This window comes from Mus pahari, chromosome 7, assembly GCF_900095145.1.
Source record: "Mus pahari chromosome 7, PAHARI_EIJ_v1.1, whole genome shotgun sequence".
Classification (NCBI taxonomy): domain Eukaryota; kingdom Metazoa; phylum Chordata; class Mammalia; order Rodentia; family Muridae; genus Mus; species Mus pahari.
The window spans coordinates 95,704,591-95,727,351 of NC_034596.1; the positions used below are offsets into that span (position 1 = coordinate 95,704,591).

The following is a 22,761-nucleotide window of genomic DNA, read 5'->3' on the forward strand; positions in this document are numbered from 1 at the left end:
AGGTCAGACATGGTGATTCCACCAGAGGATCTTTTATTGATGAGAATAGTTTTTGGTATCCTAGGTCTTTTTCTTATTCCAGATGAATTTGCAAATTGCCCTTTCTAACTAGGTGAAGAATTGAGTTGGAATTTTGATGGGGATTGCATTTAATCTATAGATTGCTTTTGGCAAGATAACCATTTTGACTATATTGATCCTGCCAATCCAAGGGCATGGGAGATCTTTCCATCTTCTGAGGTCTTTTTCTGTTTCTTTCTTCAGAAACTTGAAGTTCTTATCATACAGATCTTTCAGTTCCTTAGAGTTACACCAAGGTATTTTATATTATTTGTGATTATTGTGAAGGGTGTTGTTACCCTAATTTCTTTCTCAGCCTATTTATCCTTTGTGCAGAGGAAGGCCACTGATTTGTTTGAGATAATTTTATATCAAGATATTTCACTGAAGTGTTTATCAGGTTTAGGAATTCTCTGGTAGAATTTTTAGAGTCACTTATGTATACTACCATATCATCTGCAAATAGTGATATTTTGATTTCTTCCTTTCTAATTTGTATCCCTTGATCTCCTTTTGTTGTCTAATTGCTCTGGTCAGGACATCAAGTACTATATTGAATAGGTAGGGAGAAAGTGGACAGCCTTGTCTACTCCCTGATTTTAGTGTGATTGCTTCAAGTTTCTCTACATTTATTTTGCTGTTTATTGCTTTTATTATGTTTAGGTATGGGCCTTGAATTCCTGATCTTTCCAATACTTTTATCATGAAGGGGTGTTGGATTTTGTCAAATGCTTTCTCAGCATCTAATAACATGATCATGTGGTTTTTGTCTTTGAGTTTGTTTACATAGTGGATTACATTGATGGATTTCCACATATTAAAGCATCCCTGCACCCCTGGGATGAAGCTATTTCCTTTTAGGTTTGTTGAAGGATTACTTTCTTGCTTTTTCTGGGGCATAATTTCCCTCCTTGTTTTGGAGTTTTCCCTTTATTTTCCTTTAAAGGGCTAGATTCGTGGAAAGATATTGTGTGAATTTGGTTTTGTCATGGAATACTTCGGTTTCTCCATCTATGGTAATTGAGAGTTTTGCTGGGTATAGTAGCCTGGTCTGGCATTTGTGTTCTCTTAGTGTCTGTATCACATCTGTCCAAGATCTGACTTTCATAGTCTCTGGTGAGAAGTCTGGTGTAATTCTAATAGGTCTGCCTTTATATGTTACTTGACCTTTTTCCCTTACTGCTTTTAATATTCTATCTTTATTTAGTGCACTTGTTGTTCTGATTATTATGTGTCGGGTGGAATTGCTTTTCTGTTCCAGTCTATTTGGAATTCTGTAGACTTCTTGTATGTTCATGGACATCTCTCTCTTTAGGTTAGGGACCTTTTCTTCTATAATTTTGTTGAAGATATTTACTGGCTCTTTAAGTTGAAAATCTTCACTCTCATCTATACCTATAATCCTTAAGTTTTGTCTTCTCAATGTGTCTTGGATTTCCTGGATTTTTTGAGTTACAATCTTTTTGCATTTTGCATTTTCTTTGATTGTTGTGTCCATGTTCCCTATGGAATCTTCTGCACCTGAGATTCTCTCTTCCAATCTTGTATTATGTTGCTGATGCTCGCATCTCTGGTTCCTGATTTCTTTCCTAGGACTTTTATCATAGAGTTGTCTCAATTTGGGTTTTCCTTATTGTTTCTACTTCCATTTTTAGATCTTGGATGACTTTGTTCAATTCCATCACTAAACAGTTTGGTTGTGTTTTCCTGTAATCCTTTAAGGGCTTTCTGTGTTTCCTCTTTAAGAACTTCTACCCATTTAGCAGTATTTTCCTGTAATTCTTTGAGGGATTTTTGTGCTTCCTCTTTAAGGTCTTCTACCTGTTTAGCAGTGTTCTCCTGTATTTCTTTAAGTGAGTTATTAATGTCCTTCTTAAAATCCTCTACCAGCATCATGAGATATGATTTTAAATCCGAATCTTGCTTTTCAGATGTGCTGGGGTATCCAAGACTCACTGTGGTGGGCATACTGGGTTCTGATGATGCTGAGTGGTCTTAGTTTCTGTTAGTAAGATTCTTAGGTTTGCCTTTCGCCATCTGGTAATCTCTGGTGTTACATGTTCTAGCTGTCTCTGGCTGGAGCTTGTTCCTCCTGTGATTCTGTTAGCCTCTGTCGGCACTCCTGGGAGTCCAACTCTCTCCTGAGTCCCAGTGGTTAGAGCACTCCCTGCAGGCAAGCTCTCTTCTTGCAGGGAAGGTGCACAGAGGTCTGGAGCTCAGATCTGCCTCATGTCTGAATATGAAGGCCTGAAGTGACCCTGACCAAGAATCTCTGTTGATTCTATGGCTCATGAACTCGCCTGTGCAGACTGGTCTCTGAGAGACCCAGGGTACAAGATGGTGCTCTCACCTGAGTCCTGGGGTCAGAACCCTCTCTGGAGGCAGACTCTCCTCAGTGATCCTATGATCTTGGGTGTGCTAGGGTGCCTGCAGCATGGAGAGACCTCTGGGGACCGTGGGACCATCTGACTAGTTCGTGCCCAAAATGGCCAGGGGTTGAGGATGCCCGGAAAGAAACCCAGCCACTGGTTGGGTGGGTTTCCTGTGTCCCTGTTCCTGCTCACACAGACCACTCCCGGTTGTTTTCGAACAGATGTTGCATTCCACTCAACAGTGATCCTAAGGTCCTGGGTGTGGGAGGGCACTTGTGGTGTGGAGAGTGGACCATCCACGGAGTTTGAACCCAAGGTGGCGTGGGGCTGGCACTGACCAGAACACATGTTTTCTCTTTATGATCTGTCTTTATTGGTTTAGTATCAGGATAACACTGGCTGGTAGAATGTGTTTAGAAGTAACCCCTTTGCTTCATTTTTTGGGACTAGTTTGGTGACAGTTGCTGTTAACTCCTCCTTACCCATTTTGTCAAATTCAGCATTGCCACAGCCACAGGTCCTGTACAATTCTCTGACAGGAATTCTAAAATATTATACCCTTAACAAAGGGGTTTTGAATTTCTTTCCTTGCCATAGTTATAAGAGAGAAATTATTATCTAAACTTATTAGCATTAAAAACATTGTTATGGTAGTAAAATAATTTCATACTTATATATTATTTTACCTGAAAAATGTTTGTAGAAAAATGTGTGAGATTTGACATATTTGTATAGTCAAAATGATTTTAAAAGAGTAATGTTCACATAGCTTCAGTTTCACCAACATGACATATAAAAAGTTATTTATCTTTTATTTTTAGACATTGCAGCTGTAGAACAATGGATGGTAAAGATCACAATGCATGAAGGATTAAACATTTATGATACTGACGGGACCTTATTGGATCTTGTCCGAGGTAAATATCAACATATAAAGTAGAATGTCATTCACATACTCTTTTAACACACTTTGATGATTAACATATAGTGCCAAGTCCCAGAGGCCAGGACCATTACTTTTATATATAATAATATATAATGTATATTTGAATATATTTGAATCTCTGGGATGAATTTTATTTGAATAATATTTTACTGTGCTAATGATCTGTTTTCTAGTACTTTAAAAGAGGTATTTATTTTTATTTTCTGTGTGTGATTGTGTTGTGTACATATATGCAAGTGTACCATGTAGGGAGCTCAAACCCTTTTTGTTCTGGGAGCCAGCCTTGGCAGGCCTGCTTTCTTCATCTTGGTTCCTCTAGAGGCAGCAGAGGGAGAAGGGTTTCAACAGGGGCAAGACTTTGTCTTATAAGATATGAGGGTAAGACTTTGACTTATGAGATATTTGGGGTTGCTGTATAATAATAAAAAATTTACTTATCTAAGTCTAAGCTGCTTTGCTACTATAGCTATCTTCTGTGTTCCTCTGAGGCCAGAAACTACAGTCTCTGGCATTTAGCACCTCATCCTCAAACAGCAAGAGATAACGTAGCCTTTGTTCTAACTTGCATGAATGGCACAGCTCTAATTTTCAGCCTGCTGCTGAAGTTGCAGGAAGGAAAGGGGACACTTTGAAAAGCGATTTTAGTGTATATTTCTAAGTTGTCAAAAGTTTCCTATAAATGTTCTCTAATAAAAAGGGGCAAAGCTAATTCTTCTTTTTGTCTTCATCACTTATACATCTTTCATAGTACATGATCACATGGTAAAAAGTTCCTCACAAGTTTACACATTAATTCAATCATAAATCAAATAAGGAATTTACAACAGGGAATGCTTACATGCTTACCCATTAGGAGTAGTTATCTGGCTCAATATTCATCCCCTGTTATTCTGATAGTAGCCTGCTTACTATCAGAAGAAATTAACTGGTGACACTTGGAGACTGACAGAGTTCTGCAGTTTTGACTATCAGAAAGGACTTAATAACACTGTGATTAAAAGAGCTTAATAATTACTATAAATTTAGGAATTCTTATAGGGTCATCCTTAAGGATAAAATAATCATCTACTTGTCTAAATAGCATCACTATAAGACAGTACATCTTCATAGTTCTGTAGAGATCTGCTCAAAAGAGGAGACTAATACCTAGTAATGGTGATATATGTTTAATAATAACAGGAAACACATATAAATAGCAGGGATATTTCCTAAAATGAATTTTTCTGGGCCTTGCCGATGGGGGCAAATATGTTACGGATAATTAATCCAAGGCAGTCTCACCTCAGGGCTATTACCTGCTAGTTTTGAGCTTGTTAGCTCCTGACATGTTTGAACACCTGGAACTGGAGTTATAAATAGCTGTGAGACTCCATGTGGATGCTGAGAACTGCACCTGGATCATGGGTGTGTCTCTGTGTGTATATGTATTTTATGTATATGACATAGGTATGTATATATGTGTGTATATGTGTATGTATATTTATTAATAGGTAATTTTTTATTCGATATTTTCTTCACTTACATTTCAAATGTTATCCCCTTTCCTTGTTTCCCCTCCAAAATCCCCCTATCTCATCTCCCCTTCCCCTGCTCATCAACCCACCCACTTCCACTTCCCTGTCCTGTCATTCCCCTACACTGGGGCATTCACAGGACCAAGAGCCTCTCCTCCCATTGATGTCCAACAAGACCATCCTCTGCTACATATATGGCTGGAGCCGTAGGTCCCTCCATGTGTACTCTTTGGTTGGTGGTTTAGTCATTAGGTAGTGTTTAATAGAAGTCTTCACAGTGAATTAACAAGTTTTATTTATATGTGATATCTATGGGGTCATTCTAAGCAGTGGCTGTATAAAGTTAATTTTTTTATATATTTGATCTGAATCTTAGTGTTCATTGCATCACACACTTATTAAAAAATACTTGTGTACTCACAAACACAATTCTGGTGGGTAGATTGTTGGATTGGTTGGTTGGTTTCTTTTTTCTTTTTTTCTTTTTTTTTTTTCTTTTCAGTGCTAAGCGTTGAACCTGGGCCTAGAAGACCTAAGCAATGTCAGCCAGTGCTTTACCACTGAGCTATAGCACCAGCACACTGCAATTTTTAAAATGAGGAACAACAGCAAACAGCTTGTTCAGTTTTAGTCAGAACAGTTGAAACTTTTCTTTCTCTTCTTTTTCAAAACAAGATCTTACTATGCAGCTTGGTCTGTCTTGAAGTTACCACCTTCTTGCCTCAGCCTCTCAAGTGGCAGGTGCCATCATAACCAGTAGAGTGATAACTAATTGGTATGAATAAAAGTTAGCTGGTGTAGAGGTTGGAGATGTGTCTCAGTGGTTAAGAGTACTGGCTGTTTTTTTTTTCAGAGCACCCAGGTTCAATTCCCAGCACCCACATGCCAGCTCACAGCTATCTGTAACTCCAGGTCCAAGGGATCTCACACAGACATACATGTAGGCAAAACACCAATGCACATAAAAATAAATTAATAAATAAACAATAAAATAAATAAATATTTTTTTAAAGTTTGCTGTTTTAAGCTCATGAACACTGTGTGTAATAAAAGCGTAGGCTTCTATTTGATTGACATGAAACAGATAGCTTAATGTTTTTCTGAGATGTAATAATGTGTTCCATTAGGCCTGGAATGTACCATGTAGATATGTCTACTTACAGAAACCCACCTGCCTCTTTCCTAAATTACTGGAATTAAAGACATGTGTCACCATGCCTAGCCCTAATTTCATCGATCATCTGTAGCACTGTAGTTAGTGTAAGAAGTTAATATTCCTTAGGTTCTCTGTCATTGAATTACTCTTTTTCTGGTATTAATACTAATCTGATATAATCCCGTTTAGATTGAAGAATAAAAATATATAAAATTACATTTTGTGGAAGAAATTCTTGGGTAGACTTACAAAAAGTAATGATTTAACATTAGCCCCCATTATACATACACAAATTAAAGTCTGTCTCTATAGATATGACAGGCAACTGTAGTTTTAACAAGTCTTCCACCATAATTACAAATTCCAATGAGAATTGAGAGTGATTCTCAAGGAATATGTTATAAGCCTAAGAGACCTGATTATCATTTTTAGTGCAGTGTTGTTTGTGGTAAGAAAGAACTGGAAACAATATAAGTGTTTATAAATAAGGAGAGGAACAAAAGCATACAGGTATGTGCCACTCAAGTCCAAAAATAGACACCTATTAGAGAGATAACTGAACTCATAGAAATTGAATGAAAAGATCGAGTTGCAAAGTAGAGTAGAAAAGGGCTTGGGAGATTGATATTTCAGTGGATAAAGTACTGCCTGCAAAAGTTTGAGGAGTGGAGTGTGGATTCACAGGACACACACAAAATCTGAGCAGCTATGGCAATTGCCTTTAATTAATTACACCAGGGAGACAAAGACAGAGGCCAAGTGCAAGCTAGTTAGCTAGACTAGCCAGAATCTGGAAGCACCAGGTTTTCAGATTTGGGGAAAGATCGATCCTGCCTCAATAAATAAACTGGGGAACAGTCAAAGAAAAATGCCCAATATCAATTTTGAGTCTCCTTGTGCATGTGCACCTATATATTTATGTGTATCTACGTATACACCAGTACACATACACATGTACACCACACACAATTTTTTAAAAAAAATGAATATGAGGACTGGTGAGATGGTTCAACCAGTAAAAGTACTTGTGATGGTTTGTATATACTTGGGTCAGAGAGTGGCACTAATAGGAGGTATGGCCTTGTTGGGGTAGGTGTATCATTGTGGGTATGGGCTTTAAAACCTTAGTCCTAGCTACCTGGAAGTGAGTATTCTTATAGCAGCCTTCAGATGAAGATGTAGAACTCTTCAGCACCTCCTGAATCATGCCTGCTTGGATGCTGCCATGTTTCTGCCTTGATGATAATGGACTGAACCTCTGCACCTGTAAGCTATGTTGTCATAGTGTCTGTTCATAGCAGTAAAACCCCAACTAAGACAATAATTGTCCCACAAACTTGACAACATGAATTTAAGTCCTAGAACCCATGATGAAAGAAGAGAACTCACACTGTACATGCCCATACTGCCTCTCTCCAAACATAGGCACAAATCATACTCATATGAATACAAGTGTGGAAGTCCAGATTTGACAGGTCAGGCAAACTGCATAGAGTTGAGTCTGGAGTAAATAATTCATTACCCATCAGACTGAATGAATAAATCTTGATTCAATGAGGACAGCACTCCCTGTGGCTGGCAAGAAACTCTCTGAACACTGTAATCTCCTTGAAGGGTGATGAGAAAGAAAGGAGAAAAGGTGAATAAACATACACACACATATACATACACACCCAAACACACACACACACACACACACACACACACAGAATAGATGAAGCAAAACAAGCTCCAACTTCATATATACCAATACATACCATTCATACATTTCTGTACATATGTACAGAAAGACACACACGGATAGACACAGACATATTGGATAGATGGAGAAAAGCTCCAATGAGAAGGCTTGAACAAATTTATTTTTTCTCTTAGTCTTTTTATATCATCTAAGACAAAGTTCTATATGTAAGAAAAAGCCTCATAGCCAGAAATTACATATTCTTTAAAACTAATCACCACAAAAACCATATTCTTCAAAAACAGATTGAAATCATTACACACAAAAAAATTACAACAGGATTTTTGGTTATGGATTCTTCTTTTACATCTCAAACCTAGCTAAACGTTTTCCATCTAACTTTGCACAAGTGCATCCAAAGCACTAATTCTTTTGTCATTAATAATGTGTAAGCAAGCTGGTGCATAGAAACATTTTTTTTTTAACCTATACTTAGCTGATGACAATTTGTAACTAGCAAGAAAGAGATCAACATCTAATGTTTTATATTTGAAGTCTTGTTCAGATAAACTGGCTAATCATGTATTCTCTATCCTTATAATAGAATGATTTATTCTTTATTAATAACACTGTCTTTTTCATAGTGCACAGTGAAACCTGTGGTCACATCCCTAGACCACAAGATCCTGGAACTCAGTCCCAACCTTGAATGAAATGTTTTCTTTGATCTTTAACTTTTACCAAGCCTTTTTTTTCTTCCAAATACAATCATGTGCTTGCAAGGCAATAAAGCTCACTATACTCTTTTCCCAACCTATGGAGCCCTTAATATTCTATAAGGAGAGAGCACTCTATTCTTGATTCTAATTTTATTAGATCTTTCTGGCAGAACAACTTAAACCATCTCTTTCTATCAAATGCCCTAATTTTCTAAAACTGTTTAAGTCAAATCAGGAATTCTGTAAAATCATTAGTTCACCTGAAAAATATTATTTTAAGAAAGTTCATCTTCATATTGACTTGCAGGAAAATTGTCCAATAGGGTGGCTATCTCCCAAGAGACAATCACGCCAAATTATAGGAAGTGAGATGCTCCCCATGCTCAATCACACCATGCTAGATAGATGAGGAATATGGTAATGACAAACATGAGAAGGCACAGCAACAGCAAGAAGCAATCTGGAGATGAAGGCACTGGGGCTGTGCCTCTCCAAGATATACCCATCGCAGCTGAGCAAAATAGTGAACCATCTCCAAGACACTCACTTGCCCACTGAAGCTCTTCCTATGTCATGTCTGCAATATAAGACAGTGAATTTTTTTTCTAAAAGAAATGAATAAGAAGGGCTGGAGAGCTGGGCAGTGGTGATGCATGCCTTTAATCCCAGCACTTGGGAGGCAGAGGTAGGCGGATTCTGGGTTCGAGGCCAGCCTGGTCTGCAAAGTGAGTTCCAGGACAGCCAGGGCTACACAGAGAAACCCTGTCTTGAAAAAAACCAAAAACAAAAAAAAGAACAAAAAAGAAGAAGAAGAAGAAGAAGAAGAAGGAGGAGGAGGAGGAGGAGGAGGAGGAGGAGGAGGAGAAGGAGAAGGAGAAGGAGAAGGAGAAGGAGAAGGAGAAGGAAGGAGAAGGAGGAGAAGGAGAAAAGGAGAAGAAGGAGAAGGAGAAGGAGAAGGAGAAGGAGAAAGAAGGAGAAGGAGAAGGAGAAGAAGGAGAAGGAGAAGGAGAAGGAGAAGGAGGAGGAGCAGGAGGAAGAGGAGGAGGAAGAGGAGGAGGAGGAGGAGGAGGAGGAGGAGGAGGAGGGCTGGAGAGATGGCTCAGCAGCTAAGAGCAATTGTTGCTTTTACAGTAGACCAGAGTTTGGTTCCCAGAACAGAAATGGTAGCCAATAACTACGTCAACTCCAGTTCTAGGGGCATCTGATGCTATATTTTGACTTCTGAGGGCACCAGGCATCAATGTAGTACAAAATTAGATATGCAAGAAACACACACAGTAAAATTAATTGAATCTTAACAATTAGAAAAATACCATAATTAAACTTCAAAAGTCATACAAAGAAAGCAGTACTCCAAATTCTTCATGCAAGCATAGAGAGTAGTAAAAACATAAAATGCAATGACATGGACTAGGGTAAACAGTTCAAATATTGAAGTGTTTTTCAAGTATGAAGGTGTGAATCTGATCCCTAGAACAAACCTAATAATTTGGCTGTTGTGAAATGGAGTTTTAATTCCAGTACTGAGGTGGATTCCTCGGACTCAGTAGCTAGCCAACTTAGGCTAATTGAGAACCTCAGGCTCATGAGAATCTCTGTCTAACAGGACAGGTGGACAGTGCTTAAGGAGTAACACCGAAGTTGCATTATGTTCTTTACACACATGTGTGCGCGTGCACACACACACACACACACACACACACACACGCACACACGCACACACACTCAAACATTTGTGTATTTGATTATAGCTTGGGCATGTGACTATGGAAAGAAGCAGACAAATTTTAAATAGCATCTATACTGTTTTTATTTACTGAAACAAAATTAAAATACTTGCCACTAAGGGTATATGTAGTTCAGTGGTTTAAGGCTTTACATTCATGTGTGAAAGCCTGGGTGAGAAGCCTTAAAATATAGCTAAAATTAAACTGACAAATTATTGCACCCTGTTTACTTTGTTCATGCTTTCTAAAAATTAAGAAAAGGCAATTATTCTATGGTAATTGTAGTACTGGTATTGGGATTTTAATATTTGGGTAACATGCTAATTTTAAGCACTAGAATACCAATATAAAATCATTTCAAATATTAGAAACTCTGAAATCTGACATATTGTGGTACACTGAATTAATGTTTCATGTTTACAGTTGTTGAGACATCAGAAATACTATGACAATTGCAGAAATAGGATTGGTCTGTTTGAGCTGAAGGGACTCTTCCTTGAAAATTCCTGAACATTGGGGGTTCTCTAGGACCACACATTAAGCACAAACCACATCCAAACACCTGGTTTCACAGAGAGAACCTTTATTAATGTAGGAAGAAAAGTTTAAGTGGCTGCTTCATGACTCAGGAAGAAAAACAGCAGCCAATGACCTTGCGGGTGTAATCTCAGAGAAGTGAAGAAAAGGGAGGTCTGTGTTAGAATGGGCTGTGATGTAGTGGTATATTTTGATTGAGCATGCTACTTAGCTGAACTCGAGCGGGGTGGAGGGTGGGGTTATTCTGGACTTTAAAAGTGTGGTACCTATGACTCAAGAGGAGGAAGTGGCCAATATGAGAATAGATCTTGGTGGCTAATTTAGGAATGCAATCTACTAGTTTTTAACAAGGCAAAGGAAATAGAGAAGAAGGGCAAGGCCTGCTGGCACCAAGTTTGCATGCTTGATGGGTCAGAGTCCCTCCACTTCTTGCTGAAGCATAGAAAATGATGGCATGGGTTGGTGTGTCCTGAGTTTGTAAAGATTGCCAGGGATTGTGGGATTTTATGAGCTGTAACAAAACTGCATGAGTTGAGTATATTGAGTATTTTCTAAACATGAGTACATTCTGACTTATGTTTAGAAAAGGTCCCAGTGTCAGTTGCTTGTCAGTCAGGGACCTGACTCTGGGGAAAGATGACAGGAATGAAGGAAATGCCATGACTGGTTGTTGTTGCATCTTTACCACCAAGAAGTGTCTGTAAACCTCAGGCTGTGGAGCATGGAGTACAGGAGTGGGGCAGTAGCAGCCCAAAGATTACACTTTGTAAGTAGAGCAGATGGGATTCCTGATGACCAGGGGTGAAAGAAATGGGAGGACCAGTATGAATCCTCCCCGGCTATGGAACAATCAAGTAGGGCAGTATCAGTTGCTGCAAGTTAGAGATCTGAGGCAACAAAAGGAAGGAAGGGTCAAGGAAAAGGTGAGGGCGTGGTTCTAAGTCTTTTCTCACCGCTGAACACAAAGGGGTGCATAGCAATCCTCTCCCTGCTTCCTGTCTCATGGACACTGCAGTAAACCCCAAGTCTCCTACACATAAACTGCTTTTTAATCACAGGTCAACAGTGACCTTCACATCGACCACTTCTCTATCTCTTACTTTAGCAGTTGTCAAACCTTAATCACTCTCTAGTTTTCTTGTTTTTGTTTTCCTGTTTCAGAAACAGAGTTGTCTTCATCATCATAACAACCGAAGGGCCTCAGGAGTGGAAACTGTGCACAAGGCAGATGAAGGGGTACAGTGTTAGAATAGGAATGGCCCCAGAGACACCTGTGTTTGAATGCTTGGCTCATAGGGAATGGCACTATTAGGAGGTGTGGCAATGTTGAAATAGGTGTGGCCTTGCTGGAGGAAGTGTGTCAATACGGAGGCAGGTTCTGAGGTCTTATATACACTCAAGCTCCACTCAGTGACACACTCACACTCTGCTGTGCTCAGCCAAGACATAGAACTCTTGGCTCCTCTCTCACCATGTCTGCCTGCAGGCTGCCATGCTTGTCCCTTGAAGATAATTGACTAAACCTCTGAAAGTATTAGCCAGACCCACTTAAACATTTCCTTTACAAGTGTTGTTAGGGTCATATTGTCTCTTCACAGCAATAAAACCCTAACTAAGATGGACAAAAACCTTCAGAAATGATCTTTACCATAAGCAAGTCAGTTCCATTGCAGTTGAAAGGTGGTAAATGCCAACAAATGTCAGTGTACAACTCTTGCTCTCTGTCAGTCAGATCGATTTTCCACATCAGTCCTCATCTCACCTGCACCTTAAGTTCTAACACACCAGTTCTTGTAAGACTACTTAAAATATAGCCTCTGACCCCAAGCAGCTTTTACCTTAAGGAAGGAGGCAATACATCAAACTTTCTTATTCTCTATGGTCTGATGTGAATGGCTTGCAAATACTCTACAGCCCAGAAACCAGTTCTTTACCTCAAGCTCCTCAGAAATCTAAAGCAACTTCCTGTTGTTGAATTCTTGTAGCTGCCATAGCTTTCCCCCTTCCTGCCTGTAGCTAGACTGCACAATACCCCAAAACGACAGAAATACAACTGCTTGTCTTCCTTTACACAAAATTGGGGGGAGAGGGGAGCTTCCTAAGGTATTTGGGTCTGCAGTTGACTATGTCAGTTTGAGGAGATAGAACCATGTTAGAATATAAACAACTGGGCTGGTGAGATGGCTCAGTGGGCAAGAGCACCAGACTGCTCTTCCAAAGGTCCCGAGTTCAAATCCCAGCAACCACATGGTGGCTCATAACCATCCTTAACAAGATCTGACGCCCTCTTCTGGAGTGTCTGAAGACAGCTACAGTGTACTTACATATAATAAATAAACAAATCTTAAAAAAAAAAGAATATAAACAACTAAGAACTGATTACTTGGTGTCTCTGTTGTTAGAAGTGCTTTGACTGTTTTAAAATCACACAGCAGTATTCTTTCAAGTCGCTCTGGGCTACTTTTGTACTTTTCTGTTTCTCTTGTGTGATTTTTTTCAAAAGAGGAATTTTTTTTATTCTTCTGGAGTTTTTAAATATCTTCGTTTGTTTAAAATGTTTTTAGTGTTCCTTTACAAAAGAAGAAGAAAACCTTTATGTATGTTAAATTTGAATTCGCTTTAACCACTTTCATATCCACATAGGATCTCTAAGTTTTAAAACCATAACAGTTATCTGTCAAAGAGCATCCTTACCTGCTCCAGCCTGTCGAGTAAGAGTGCATTATCACTCTGGAGTTCCAGTGACACTCAGCTGCTCCGAGGTCCAGGGAGAGCCCTACTCCTAGCACTGCATGGAGTGAGTGCTTTGCAGACAGGAAAGAACAGATATGGTGAAAAGTAGAAACTTCTGAGTCAGAGCTTAGCAAAAATCAAAGCAGAGGAATTAAGACAAAACAAAACAAAACAAAACACCACTTCCAGGAACACCTGCTTTGCCATAGGAAAGACCCTGACCATGTGAGCTGATATGCATCCTTTGTTTGACTGAAGAGTCTTACATTTGCTTACTTTTTTCCTGTTAATCCATTCCCAATGACTACCTATTTCCTAGAGACTTTAGTTGCTTGTTCACTGATAATAACATCTGCTTATACTCTAGGTTTATTCTCCTGTTTAATTCATCAACTACTGATTTGATAGGATTGCAAAAAGAAACAAAGAGAAATGTTTCATTTTGAAGCAGACCCTAGTCCCCAAATTATAAATATTCCTGTTCTGTGTTCCAGCTGTTGTCATTTGGAATGACAGACCATGTGACCATGTATTTGCCATGTTTGGATAAAGCAATATATCCCATTCTAAACCTTCTTCAGCAGTGTGACTTTGCCACAGACTTAAGAGAAATTCATTCTTTCTCCTTTGCATAATAAAAATTTACCAATTTTTTAACGGATTAAGTGTGATGTTATATGTTCATGGGTGTTTTGCCTGTACACATGTCTGTGCATCAGGTGTGGTGACTGGTGCTCTGGGAGACCAGAAGAGAGCATTGGATCACCTGGAACTAGAGCTTCAAACAATATTGAGCTGCTCCGTGTGCTGAAAGAGCAGCCAGTGTTCCTAACTGCTGAACCATCTCTCCCTCACCTACTATGTTACCTACACCTTTTGGATAATCAAATATTTTATTTCCCTTACATAGTTTTCCTTACCCCCCCCCTTTTTTTTTTTTTTTTGNTTTTTCGAGACAGGGCTTCTCTGTGTAGCCTTGGCTGTCCTGGAACTCACTCTGTAGACCAGGCTGGCCTCGAACTCAGAAATCCGCCTGCCTCTGCCTCCCAAGTGCTGGGATTAAAGGTGTGTGCCATCACGCCGGGCCCTTAAACCCTTTTTTAAAAAGCAATGGTATTCCAGTTTCAAGAATACTGCTTTGATTTAAATGCCTAAATTTTTCTTCCACAGAGCCTATTCTTCAGTGGAATCTTGGACGTGTGCTTACAGAAATGGAGGTCAAAGATTTATATCCAGAAGTGAAAGATATCAAAGTGACAAAGAGCCCCTGTGCCAATGATGTCGCTTTAATAGGCTTTATGATGAAACCATCATCTAATGGTAAGTTTACAGTCTGATTGAATGTTAAAAGGAACCAGTGTTTTGTAGTTGTTAAGGGTGGTTTTAAGTGGAAGCACACATGGAATGCATACAGAGAGTAAAATGAATTGTGTTTCACTCTGCCTCTTTTGCATGCCAGTGTTATGTACTAGGAGAGATACTCCTCTGTTGTGGCCTTTGCTATGTGAATGGTGACTCATATCTGGGTATGATGGCGTATGCTTATAATCCCAGCTTCTTGGCACTCTGAGGCAAAGCGACTAAGTTTAAGGTTAACTTGAGCTCCTTCTTTTAGACCCTGCTCCAAAAACCAAGCTAGCAAGCCCATCAGTCAATCAATAGGTAGCTGTCCTGACTAACTAGTCCTCTGTTCTCTAAATTTGTTGCATATTCCCAGAGATTACCAAGCCCACTAAGTCAGTCAACAGGGTCTTGAGAGAGGGAGTGAAGATGAAAGAAAAATGACAATTAGACAACAGAATATCATGACTCTGGCAAGCACTGAAGCAAGTTTATTTCTTTTCCCAAGCTGCTTTTATACCATTCTAAGTACATGCAATGAATAGGGTCAGTTCTTGGTCAAGAAACAAACAAACAAACAAACAAAAAAACAAATAAAAATCCTGTGGTCACTGTATCCAGGGACTTATTCAGATGAACGAGATGTAAGAAACACATTCCTCAGCTGTATTTTTACTTGAATCTACATCCTTGTCCTAGCCCAATGTCAAATATTCTTACCAATTTCCTTGAAGCGGCACCAAGAGCTCTCCACACAGAGATATTTTATTGCTTCTATCCTTTCTTCTTTTCTGCCATGTATAAATCAGTATTGTTATTCTGGAGACACTATATATATATATATATATATATATATATATATATATATATATATATATATATATATATATATATATATATATATATATATATATATATATATATATGGTATTTTCAACCTATTGTTAAATATCTAGTGACATATGCAGTAAAAATAGCTGATTTCCTCTAGACTCTCATTTACAACACTTTTGGCATCAATTGTATGGATTTTCCAACACTGGACAATTTTTCTGTTTATTGAACTGCCCAAGTAAGCATCCTGAGATTTAATTCACCTTTAGTAATAGAAGATAGAGTCACTATCAACACTTACAAGTTAAAAAAGCACTCTCTCCTATTTCAGATTCCAGTAACAAGTCCCAGGCTATGACCTGTACTTCTAACCTGACTACTATAAATCAAAGGATCCAATGAACCCCTTCTTAAATTCAGTACTTTTTTTACACTGTTCAAAGAAGTAAGGGGAATTTCTCCTTATGTGTCTGGATACATTCAAAATTAGGCACCTTTAACAGTGCCAGGGTGCTGTCAATGATGTTACAAAGGATGCAGGTGAACAGCAACCAAAGAGGTACTAAGAGGAAGATCTAGGCTGTTCCCAAGCACAGGAAATTCTGTCCCATGGCAATGTATTACATGATCTCCCAGGACATGGGTATATATGTCAACCTGTAATTTCTCTAAGGCCTGCAATTTATAGATTGTAGGCTTCACTACATAGGAATGATCAATCTTTAACTCAGTCTCTAGCCTCTCTCTTCTTGAGGCCTAGGTATGAAGGTGCAAGTCTCAGCTTCAAAGTAGGGTTTGGTCTTGGCTGTGTTGAGATAAAGCTGAATGTCTCCTTCCTAGGCTCCAGTTTTTGAAACTCATCAAAGTAGACAATGAGTGCAAATTTCATATTTCCTATGAGAAGTGCATGATGCAAAAGTTGCTACTGAAGTTTAGATGAAGAGTGAAAGATAATATTGTCAGAATGACAAGGTTTTCTACTTGAGAAAGGTGTCTTGACCCAGTGCAGAGTGTGGCTGCTATTAAGGGTCATTCATGTTATAAGTCAAGGACATCTGAAGGCATAATGTGTAAGTTTCTTTAGGGATGCTGTGTGGATGCTAATCCAAGTGATGTCAGTTTGGGGGTATGTTGGGGAAGGAGAGAAAGAGAAGAAAATGGGGGTGAAAGGGAGGGAGAGAGGTTGATTTATTGGACTGATAGATACTGTTAATTTGTCAGTTGTGGTGCAAGAGACTTAGTAGAGGATATTTGCTTTTCAATCTCTCTAAAGAAGATGGCTTCCCTCAATTTACTGTCTAAAGTCTTTATAAACAATGAAGGAAAGAAGGCTAGATCAAAAGCTCCCAACAGTCATTCTCCTTTTACTACACGTGTCCTGCAACAAAGACACTATGCAATTGCTATGAAGAAACAACACACCAAGAAAAATAAGGAAGAGGCTGTAGAATAAAGGTAACTATAGGGTAAAAGAATGAAGAAAAAAACAAAGAAAACTATCAGCAACTGCGTTTCAAGAAATGTAGGTAGTTTCAGGGGAAGGTTTTACTTTCTTTGTTGTTGTTTGGGGACAGGATATTAATGGGTAGCTGGCTGGAGTGACTAGCCTGGAGCTCACTTTTCAGACCAGGCTGGCTTCAAACTCAAAAGGATCCAATCCAAGAAATAATTTCTCCTTCTGTGTCTGAATACAGTCAAAATTAAGCATCTTTAACAGTAACGAATAAATGATCAAACCTTGAGATAAGATTGAGAAAAAAACCACACACACACACACACACACACACACACACGTCTCTAGAGTACCTTTTAATATACTAATAAATTTAATCAATGTATTTAGAGTAGCAACAGAAAAAGTCTACTTCTGAATTTGTATGATTTCCTAACGTCTTAGAGTCTGTTGCATACCTCTGAGTATAAATGACTTCTTCTGCTGAATCAGTTTAGTCAATATCACGTTGTCATGCCTCCCTCTGTTTTACCTGTACTAGAAAGTATGTCAACCCAGATGAAAACTTAGCCCATTTCCTTCTTTATTCCATTGATACATCTTTCTCTTTATTCATCTGCCTACACCAACACTCCATGCACCTCAGTAGAGCAGTCATGCTCAGCACTACATGTTCTATCATGACATCCACGTGATAGTCACAGGAGGCAATGAAATGCTCATAAAATGTTATGGTATAACCTGGACCTGCTTCATCCTCTCAAATGTCTTGGGAAGTGAGAGTGTGAGGCAAAGTGAGAAGAGGAAAGGTCAGGTTCTTTGATGGCAATTCTTGGTTGTCAACTTGACTATATATGCAATTAATTAAAACCCAAGTAGATGGGCATTCCCTTGGGGAATTTTTCTTTCATTGGAAATAGCATGAGCCAATTATTGTCTAGATCATTTGAGTAGGGAAGAATCACCCTTTGGTGAATGCCTTAATAAAGGACGTGTAAAAATGAAGCATTTTCTTTTTGCCTGAATGTTCTTGCTGTTATTGGCAGATCCATTTGCTCACTTGGTCCCTAACTGTGGATCCAAGTTCCACCCATCCACTGGAGTGTGGGACAGACCACTGGGAGGCAAAACAACTGGAGGAGTGCTCTTAACTGCCTTTACCCAGGACCACTGATGTCAGGTGCTGGACTTTAGGGAAGTACCAAGTATGATTCAGGGGTGTGGGGAAAGGCACCTTAAAATGTGAGAGGCCAAAGCTGGGGTTCCCTGCCTCCCAGAAATCCAGTCGCTGCTGGGGTATTGCACAGAGTTACTGGGAATGAAGATTCAGGAGCTGGTCCATGGGCTGCAATGCACCAGGGACGAGGTGTTCCCAAACTCTGGACATCCAGGCGCTGCTGAGTGGAGAAGAGTTGGAACAAAGTTGTGGGCCCACAGGTGAAGGATTAAAACAAACCGGAGCCTAGAAAATGAAGAACTCCAGCTAAGCTTGAGCAGCGGTTGTAGGAAATGCAGCCAGGCATTCTATGGGAGATGCAGTCTACAATTGTGTAGGCAAAGGCCTTCTCTGTGCTCCCCACAGCGGTTTTGATAGAAGAGATTGTTTATCCCTACTGTTTATCTACTGTTCAACATGGAAACTGGATGCATAACAACTTCTCAGAGTGAGCCAGAGGATTTTTTTTTCAGCAAAGAATGTCTGGGAAGGAAAGCTTATTGGCTAAACCCTCGGGGCCTCTAGATACCTTATTTTCCTGGAGAACTCTGTACTGGGGCTATGTGAACACAGGTTACGTTTCCATATGTAGGAAGTATGGCACATGTTCCAGGCTAGGAAACTAATAGGGAGCAGGGAGCCACCTACCACCTCAGGTGGGTGCCTGGGTGCTGGGGACTCTGAACCTGTTCAAACTACCAAGTTTCCTGGTATGGTCTACTGTCTCACACCTACCTCTTAAGGATTCTGAAGACCAGCTGAGGCATCCAAAATACTGGATTATTGGACTTTTCATTGATAAATAGACTTTGTTAGGCTAGCTAGACAACAGCCTGCAAACTTCTTATAAATCCCATGTAAGCAATACATATCGGAATTAATAGATATTGAATATATAATTATAATCTATTAATAATATAATCCAATTTTATATATATATATATATATAAATGTAGTTTTCTGTAAGTTTCATTCCTCTAGAGATCCCTTTCTAATAAAGATTTTGCACAAGTATTGTATAAACCAGAAGTGGTTTTAGAGCAATGGAAATATAAGGATAAAAAAAACATGAAAAAAAATAAGGATGAAAAAATTTAATTATCTGGAATAGAGTTTTGAATGTACTTACAGCTATAGTTACTAGAGGCTCTCCTAGATATTTAATGAGTACTGAAACTCATGGTGTGAACTATTTTAAAGACATCAAGATTAATACATTTGATTATACCATTTGCTGATTATGAGAGGCAAGAAGTTAGAGACTATTTGTAAGAGTTTTGACAATTTGTAAAGAAAAAGAAGGAGGAGGAGAGAGGAGAGAGGAGAGAGGAGAGAGGAGAGAGGAGAGAGGAGAAAGGAGAGAGGAGAGAAGGAGAAGAGAAGAAGAGAAGGAGAAGAGAAGAAGGAGAAAGAAGAAGGAGGAGAAGGAGAGAAGGAGGAGAGGAGAGAAGGAGAAAAGGAAAAGGAGAAAAGGAGAAGGAGGAGGAGAAGCAGAAGGAGGAGAAGGAATATTGCAGGTTGGTTGTTCCAAGAACCTCTGGATAAACTGACAATGAAAAATCAAGAGTGTCCTGATAAGGTCAAGCAACTTCTAGCATCTCAGAATACAGTGAAAGACAGCAACGAACTCAATGTAAAGTTGACCAACTGTGCATAAAATGTTTAAAGGTAGCCAGGCATTGGTGGCACATGCCTTTAATCCCAGCACTTGGGAGGCAGAGGCAGGGGCAGGTAGATTTTTTTTTAGTTCTAGGCCAACCTGGTCTACAGAGTGAGTTCCAGGACAGCCCGGCTATACATAGAAAACCTATCTCAAAAAACCAAAAAACAAACAAACAAAAAACGTTTAAAGGTATCTATGTTTTTCCAAGAAGAGAATCTTCTCTCCAGGAATCATGGAGCTCAAGTTACAGAAAATCAAATCAAAACTTTTACTATAAGATTAACAGAATTAGAAGAAAAACACAACTCTGCAAACTCTACATCCCTGTTTCATAACTTAGAAGATATCTTAACTGTTTATTTCTCCCTCAAAATATCACCTGGGCCACTATATTGATGACATTATGGTGACTGGACCAAATGAGCTGCAGGTAGTAACCCCTTTGGACTTGTTGGTAACACATATGCACAGCCTTGGTGGGTGGTGGTGATTAAATTAAGGACATTATTGGTAAAGAATGGAATCCTATATCTTGGGATTGAGATGTGTAAGAGTACCCTAATGAGGCTGGAAAATTTGAGCCCTCAGATTCAGTAGACTCTCCACCTTTAGCAAAAGATATATTTCTGCTTCAACCTCTGAAAAATTGCCCTATCCACCTATGAGTGAGAAAATGTTTTCTTTATTTTCTGTTCAGCCAGCAGTAACTTTCCCAGAAGGAGATGTCAGATAAGACATCTTGTTAAGCAGGTGCCTAGAAAGGAGATGGAAAATGTAGTTCGTGAGGATATGTGCTATACTACCAGGGAACCAATTCACTCAATGAGAAGTCTGGGAGATATGTGTAGGAATGGTGAATAAAACTGAATCAGGTTGCGGTCATTGATATGTGTGCACTGAGTAGAGATTCTAGGTTTAAATGTAGAAACTCGCAAATAGGGAAGTTTCAAAAAGGCATCAAAAGTTTGTGTGAATGGTTAGCTGCGGCATTTGTCAAAGGATGGCCTACTGAAAAAGGATTGGAGATGGCTCATACTCCTTGTCTTAGTACTGAGGAAGGGATTTTAAGGCTCAAGGAAATTCCAATGTTAGAGTGGATATGGTTTACCCTAATCCTACACAATGGGAAAGTCCAGAAGACATGCTCTTTACTAACACTGAAAAATGGTGAGAGGGGCACCACCACATAGGAAGAGCTTTGTTGTTGCCCATTTTCTTTCTTCTTAAAATTTATTTTCTTTTATTTTTACTCATTTTACATCACTCTCACTGATCCCTCCCAGTCGCCTCCTCCCACAATCTTTCCCCCCATATCCCTATCCTCTTCTCCTCTGACTGGGTGAAGGTGCCCTGGATATTCCCCGATCCTGGCATATCAAGTCTCTGTGAGACTAGGGGCATCCTCACCCACTGAGGCCAGACAAGGAAGCCCAGTTAGAAGAACACATCCCAGTTACAGTTGTGGCCCATTTCTTTGTGTCAGACCTTTGGGATGGAGATGCTGTTGCTTGCTTGGAGGAATTAAATGCAAAGGGATTAGTTGGGCCTTGAGGCAGCAGGAGGCAGATAGCAGCACCAAGTCACCAAGGACAAGGTGATTGTGGTTATTATATGGTTATTATAGCTGGTGACACAGACAATGAAATGTCCACAATAGCCCTGCCCACGGTGCACAGCACAGGCAGAGTGTTTTTTTGTGATATGACTGGTGTGAACATTTAGTACTATCAATAATGATGTTTCTAGGCATGATATAGATAACAATCCTACTGCATTTGTTCAATCTGTATAACTGGAAACATTCTCTAATTAAGGAAAGACTACATTGAATTGTAGCAAAAAGAAATCTCAGATCCAGAACCCACTGAATGAAGGGAAGGTCAGGTTCTCATGAATAAGGACTTTGCTAAAATTCCTAAGAGTTTTACTGTTGGCCTTTTCTTCAGTCCTTCCACAAAGGAACACATTACCTTTTACAAGGATAGCTGTATACTGTAGAAAAGAAAAAAAATGTATCAGATTTCCTAGGATATATTGGATAATGGTTCAGAATTGACATAGATTCCTGGTGAGCCTATGAATAATCGTGACCCTTTTGCTAAATGGGTGTGTGGAGGTCAGATGTTTCATGGAGTTTGACTGAAGGAGGTCCCTGAATCATTCTGTAGTTATTCCTCATTTCAGCATGTACAATTGGTACAGATGTACTGAGAAGTTGACAGAATACCCACATTGATTCCCTGACTTGTGGAGCAAGGGCTGTTTTGGTTGGAAAGGTCAAATGGAATCTATTGAAGTAGCATGTACCTGGGAAAATAGAGAATCAAAGACAAATATCACAACCCAGAAGTACTTGCAGAAACTAGTGCCAGCATCAAGCACTTGAAAGATGCAGGGGTGGTCATTTCCACCACATCTCCTCTTTACTCTCCTAACTGGCCAGTGCGGAAAACAGATGTTTCTTAGAGAATGACAGTTGGCTATAGAAAGGTATCAGTAGTGACTGATTGCAGCTGCTATACCAGATATTGTCCTTACTTGAGGGGGGTAACACATATACTGGTATGTGGTATGCAGCTATTTGTCTAACAAATGTCTTTTCTTCTTAAGTACTTGTACATAAGGAACATCAGAAGCAAGTTGCTTTAAGTTGTAAAGGCTAAATGTATACATTTACAGTTTTGCCTCAAGCATGCATTAACTATCCATCCCTATTTCATAACTTAGAAGAGATCTTGATCCTCTATTTCTGCCATAAAATATCACCTTGGGCAACTATATCGATGATATACTGATTGGACCAAGTATG

General features: G+C 39.3%; 1 protein-coding gene across 1 annotated transcript in view; it reads left to right on the plus strand.

Moving 5' to 3' along the window:
• The window catches only part of Catsperb (cation channel sperm associated auxiliary subunit beta), a 171,255-nt gene that overhangs the window by 23,896 nt on the left and 124,598 nt on the right, over positions 1-22,761 (plus strand). The window contains exons 5-6 of the mRNA XM_021201432.1: positions 3,254-3,349; positions 14,616-14,765. Coding sequence (XP_021057091.1) covers positions 3,254-3,349; positions 14,616-14,765 — 246 coding nt within the window. The remainder of the gene's footprint in view (positions 1-3,253; positions 3,350-14,615; positions 14,766-22,761) is intronic.